The 5,810-nt window shown below is 38.3% G+C and overlaps 1 protein-coding gene across 1 annotated transcript; it reads right to left on the bottom strand.

Moving 5' to 3' along the window:
- Positions 1-4,042: 4,042 nt before the first annotated feature.
- snrpc (small nuclear ribonucleoprotein polypeptide C) lies at positions 4,043-5,810 on the bottom strand. The gene is made up of 6 exons (XM_028999297.1): positions 5,706-5,810; positions 5,279-5,321; positions 5,013-5,121; positions 4,829-4,918; positions 4,427-4,531; positions 4,043-4,349 (listed from the first exon to the last, which is right to left on the bottom strand). The coding sequence occupies exons 1-6, from the start codon at positions 5,711-5,713 to the stop codon at positions 4,225-4,227; spliced, it is 480 nt and encodes a 159-aa protein (XP_028855130.1). The 5' UTR covers positions 5,714-5,810; the 3' UTR covers positions 4,043-4,224.

Genomic DNA, 5,810 nt, shown 5'->3' with positions numbered 1-5,810 from the left:
CAAAACCTGCACTGTACCCCTTCAGAATATGAACAGCAGGAGCCAAGAGAAATACTCTTTTTCATATTCAGTGTGTTATATTGTACATAACATTCCATATAGTCCGAATATGGAGACCTACATTGCCTGTGGTGGATCTTGATGGCGATATCTTTCCCCTCCTTTCTTCCTGTAGACGTCAGTGTTGATGTGGCCCTCATATAAGCTTATGCAACTGTCACTGAATTTTTACCATCACACTGTATTAGAGTATTGTTTATGTAGTGCTTATTTTTAGGAAACTTAACTTTTTGCAAGTTGTGGTGAATGTGAGTGGATTACATCTGAATCTATTTGTGTTTTATGGTAGCAGAACCCCCGGCATCTGCCCACTCCAACCATCAGTGTGCTCAAGATTATTTTAAGCAAATAGTAATTTTTTTCAAAATCTATTGTATTTTGTGTCTTAGCCTTACAGATGTTTCTGCACAAGGATAAATAAAGAGGTACAAAAACGTATATTCTTGAAATAAAATCTATATATTCGGGATTTGGAGGCCTAAAGTGAGTCCATTACAATGTGCATTAAGCTGAGGATTCCCAATAACAGCCTATTCCCAAAAAAAACGTGGTGAATAATTGGTGAAAATGAGAACTTTTGAGACACCAATTGGACTAAGTTGTACTGCGTTTGTGTTGCACTGCGTTGTTAATACCAGTGGTCTTCCATTCACACCAGTTAAAAGCCTTATGAATTTCACCAACAAATCCCTGTTGAAACGGGAACTTTTTCTAGTAGCAAAACTTTGGTGGAGGAACGCTGAGGAACTGGAAGCCATCTTAAATGTTTTGTTTCCTGTTAACAGCCATTTCATATTTTTTATTTTAAGATATACTTTCAGAGCACAAACCCAAAGACACGGACGTATCCGCCGTATCTACAGTTCATGGTGGCGGCATTTGCCACGTCTTTCTTTTCTCAAGAACAACCTCTAATGCTGAGGACAAGCCGTCGTTTGCCCCCAAGATTTATTCTACACATTCTATTGCAGTTCATACAAAAGAGCAATATTCCATTTTGTGAGTGCACCTTAACACATTTAAAGCACAACATCACTTAAAAAATAAAACGTACATCTTAAATTCTTTAAAAAGTAGACTGTTTGCAGGTTACAGAAAATTGTGGAAATTGAATTTCGATGAGCTATGACTATGTACCTCATCCAAATGTCCAAGCAACGACTGTAAAATGAGTGTTTTTGGACACATATGTATAGATAGCGAGGCTGCTCTTTAATACAGCACACCAATAAGGAAGCACTGACCCTTCGTAGTGGAAAGGTCAAGGCGTACTAGATTTTTCGGGTCTTGCATAGGTTAGCTGTGTGTTTAGTTAAGTGTTGCATGTATGTTGAGTTGCATGTCGATTAATATCTACTCCTGTATAAAAAAATTTTTTTTAAAAAAGTCAACGTAGGTAAATTTTAGCTGATCGACTGTGAGTAGCTTTGGGAGCTCAACATGTTTGTGTTCGATTTGTGGTTTGAAATTGTGAAGACTACGCTTGAAGTAATAACAGGATACGTTGAAGGGCGGTTACGAAAGTGTGTGATTTCTGACTCATTGAGAAGAAGCTAAACCCTTGTCGGCAAGACACAAAAAAGGCCTTGCATGCATTTCTATTTTAGTACAGAAAATACATTCTAAAGGTACTTGAGTTTACATGTGGGTGAGTGAGGCTGTATCTGCGTGTCTTACTAGTTTACATTAACAAGGTTAAGAACCGCAATCTTAAATCGGCAAAACTAAATATTTTTTCACCAATGGAGTTGAGTGAAGACTTTACTTAGTTGTTATAAAGGTCTATTTTTTCCCCTCCCTTGTAAGGTGTCTGATTGTGGCATTGTTGCTGTAAATAAACTTATAAAATGATTTGAAGAACTAGAATTGTACATTTGTTGATTGTAACTGTTAGGTGATGCAATTTAAATAAAATCAGGTGCAGCATCGGTCACTCGCCATAACTGACATCTTTAAAGGTCCTTTAAAGCACCATGGTCTGGGCTTTGAGTGAGTAATTTTTTTATTATTTTTTATTTTTTTTTTATTGGCCATACTAAATTCATTCACTAGCCATAACACAGCCAACCATCCAGTGGAACCATAGCCACTGAGACACTAGTAAGTGGATTAGATTTGCCTATTTTATCAGTTGATTTCATTTTTCTTCACGTTATTTGTTTGAACCCCCTTTTTTTTCTTCATATTTCAACGTGACCATGGTATAAAGGCAGATAATGCACTCTGGCTTCCAGTGCAAACCTCATTGTGTGTTGTTGCATACAGTCACTTAGCCTTTTACGTGTTTTGAGTGTGTGTGTGTGTGTGTGTGTGTATGTGTGTGCCTGCTAGTTTGTCTGAATTGAAGCGTAAATTTCAGATTTTAGTCCAACATTTAAATCCTAATTACCTCAAAATATTGTACACACAATAAACATTTAACTACAGATTTATTCACATGCTTCAATTGTAATAGCATTTTGTCATTGGTAGTAAATAAATCCATGATATTTTGGGGAACTGAAAAAGACCCTTTATTATTAATAGTATTATTATTATAAACCATCTTTGTTACGCCTACCTCCATTATGTACAGGTCATATTGTCTCTTAAACCTATAAACCTATTTCTATTCAGAATATACATAAGAGGAACTATTTAACTTTTTCTATCTTCATAAAAGCTGATTGTGTCTGGTTATGTAATTTTGAAGTATTACAGTATCATGACTGCAAATAACCACAGGAATGTTGAAGCCAAACTCCCGTTCAGATCAGCATCTCCTCAAATGTTGAAGTGTAGCAGTTTCCCCTTTCATTATTCTGAAAGTTAAGAAGGCATTACCTTACACGAGACGTACAGAACCTTCAGTCCATGTGTAGGCATCAGTTTTTCTACATTTGTAATGTCTATGAGCCATACGTAAAAAGCAAAAGTTTACACCTCATACACCATAAGTTTATGTGACATCACATGCATACAGCATAGTAACAAAAGCAACAAATGACATGATCTTTTCCGATCCAGTCATAATGGGTTATGGTGCATGCAGCACTCAATTTGAGGAAAAAAAAAACAAAAAAAAAAAACCTTTATCGTATCCAGCCTTAAGCAGTCAGATACGTCTGACTTTAGAGACAATACGTGCTGTTGTAGTTCTATTACAAACACCTCCCTCCTAAACCCCGCCCCCTCCAACTGTCCTATTGCTAGCTTGAGGAAATTAACGAACAGGGCTATTATGAGAGGACCTTTTCTGTCATTTTAGATGCAAGATCCACCACTCACAGCATCCCACTTAAAAAGAAAGACATTTTTAAGAAAATTGTTTGATTTTATGTGACAATGCAATCATTGAAAGCACTTTGCCTTGTTAAATTATAATGTGTGCTAGTGAATGGTTATTTGTTGCAAATGTTACAAAATGACGCATTGACCTTCAACGGTAGGACAGAAACTTCATTAACCAAGGTATTCAAACCTGTTTTTTTTTTTTTTGTTTTGATTTTTTTAACAATGTATGCTGCAGCCATTGAGTCTTGTTCTTCAGTATTGTGGCTTAGAATTGGTTATGTTTAAATAAAGTGCTATTGCTTAATATTTATTGATTGTTGGCTGTTTCTTGTGTCTTTCCTGGTGTAATGAACCCTGCATACACAGCACATGGTGCTTCCTTTGTCACTGGGCCAACATGGAACAAATCTTAAGTGTAGCACATGTTATACGGTGATAACCTATTAGTACATAAACTGTTCAAAACTATTTTCAGAAAATATTTACCTCTATGTAACACCGATTAAATCATCTGACCAAGAAATTGTAAATTCTCAAGTTGGAAGGCCAGCTTTGAAATGAAGTTTCATCTGTCACTCACCATCTTGGCCACAAGTATGGATTAATCACCCTTGGACAGCAACCGCTTTTATTATTAGAAAGCTATTTAACACCAATATGTTGGGCTAGCTGAATCCAAGCAGCTACAATAGATATGAGGCTATACAACTTGGTTGTATTTTTTATTTTTCAAAATGTACAAGAAAACGCAAAACTCACAAATACTTCCATCATGTTTGCATGACCTATATTTAAAATAAAAAAATAATAAAAAGGTGGAAAATGAATCATTTGCTTAAAAACCAGACATATTGGCATCATTTTTCAAAGACGGATGGTTCCAGCAGCCACTTATCTATCAGGACGCACCATGCCTGGCCTCACAGCCATCATCATGGGCCGAGCAGGAGGACGCATCATGTTTGGTCCAGGCATCATTTGCATGTGCCCACCCATAGGGGGTCTCATTCCTGGACCTAAATGATAAAATCATGTATTTTTATTTCATATTTCCCTTTATCTGCAATCCACTTCCAAAAAACTGCAAGCTTACCTGGTCCACCAGGCATCATTCCATGTGGAGGCGGACCCATCATTGGCATCATGGGAGGACCACCCATAGGTGGGGCTGGCAGCATACCTGGGCGAGGAGGGCCACCTATAGATGATGAAATAAATCCAAAGTGTGATCAATACAAAGAATATGTAGAAAAACTTGTTTGGTAAATTCAATCTGCACAACATAGTAAGAGCCAAATCATGACAATTAATTACAGTCCCCCTGGAGACTGTGTCTTACTAGCACTGGAACTGGTTTGCATATCCAGGTTTTTTGTTGGATTTCACCTAACAGCGCAACCATTGATGTTCTGGGTCGGTTTGCTGTCGTTCTCCACGCTGAATTTAATTAAAATCTTTTAATATACAATAAACAAAAAATGCGAAGGTTACTCACTGATATTTGGGTGCGGGAGCAGAGACCCACCAGGGGGTGGCGCACCGGGAAACGGCGTTGGGGGGATTTTTCCTTGCTGGAAAGCTGCAGCTGTTCAAGTACACAAATACAAAAATTCTCCAGTGATGTGAGGCAATGAGTTTACAGGAGATGCCATTTTCCACATATCTGGGCAGGAACTCACTCGTTTTATCGATGAGACTCTGTGCTTGCTCCTCCATCCATTTCTGGTAGTAGTCCTTCACGTTCTCTTTGTGCTTGCGCCCACTGCAGTGCGTCTTTCTTACCGACGGCTGTTTCACAAATCAAACCGTGGAAAACGTGAGCAGATTTCGAGACGTTGTTCAGACGGCCACCATTTGCCAACCTCAGTAACTCGAAGCGCCGAGTTTAAACGAGCACCGTGAATGGCGTTCACCTGGAGCGGGTATTAAAAGTTGAGCTGCTTACCGAGTCGTGGGTGAGATAGGTGTCACAATAATCACAGTAGAATCTAAAAAAGAAAAACACAAAAAGTTTAATCCTTCATCCTAATCGCACAGAACAGGAACAAGGGCTGTTATCCATTAAAAAACAGGAGCTAAACTACTGCTTTTAATCAAGGCGAGGGAGGGTGTTAAGGTTAAGATCATAATACGGACTTTAATTAAATGAATTAAACCCTCGTTTTAATGGCATCTTGAATTCATTCTAAGCTGCTCGATTTGCTGCACAATGACGCTTGTTAGCTTGGAACTCACATAGCAGCTAGCTATGGGAAGAAATGTTAGCCTCCTGTTCAGTCGTATTCTTTACTTTTCCCTTGTTTCATATTTAATATGAAAAACACAGACGTGCATTCACCAGATTATTACTTTTATGAGCAGGAATAACTTACTTCGGCATTTTCCCAAATCCACGCTAAGGAACGGCTAGGCAGGTTCCGTGCCGCTTCTTCTTCCGTATTTTATCTCACGCCGAAGGCCGCAGCGCGTTTTTCTGC

The sequence above is a fragment of the Denticeps clupeoides genome, chromosome 12, assembly GCF_900700375.1.
Source record: "Denticeps clupeoides chromosome 12, fDenClu1.1, whole genome shotgun sequence".
NCBI lineage: Eukaryota > Metazoa > Chordata > Actinopteri > Clupeiformes > Denticipitidae > Denticeps > Denticeps clupeoides.
This window is presented reverse-complemented; position numbering and strand designations above follow the sequence as displayed.

Coding starts and splice junctions, on each gene's coding strand:
- snrpc (XM_028999297.1), bottom strand. Junction 5,122..5,278: donor CCTATCTCACCCACGACTCG/GTAAGCAGCTCA, acceptor TTTGTGAAACAG/CCGTCGGTAAGAAAGACGCA. Junction 4,919..5,012: donor GAGTCTCATCGATAAAACGA/GTGAGTTCCTGC, acceptor GTACTTGAACAG/CTGCAGCTTTCCAGCAAGGA.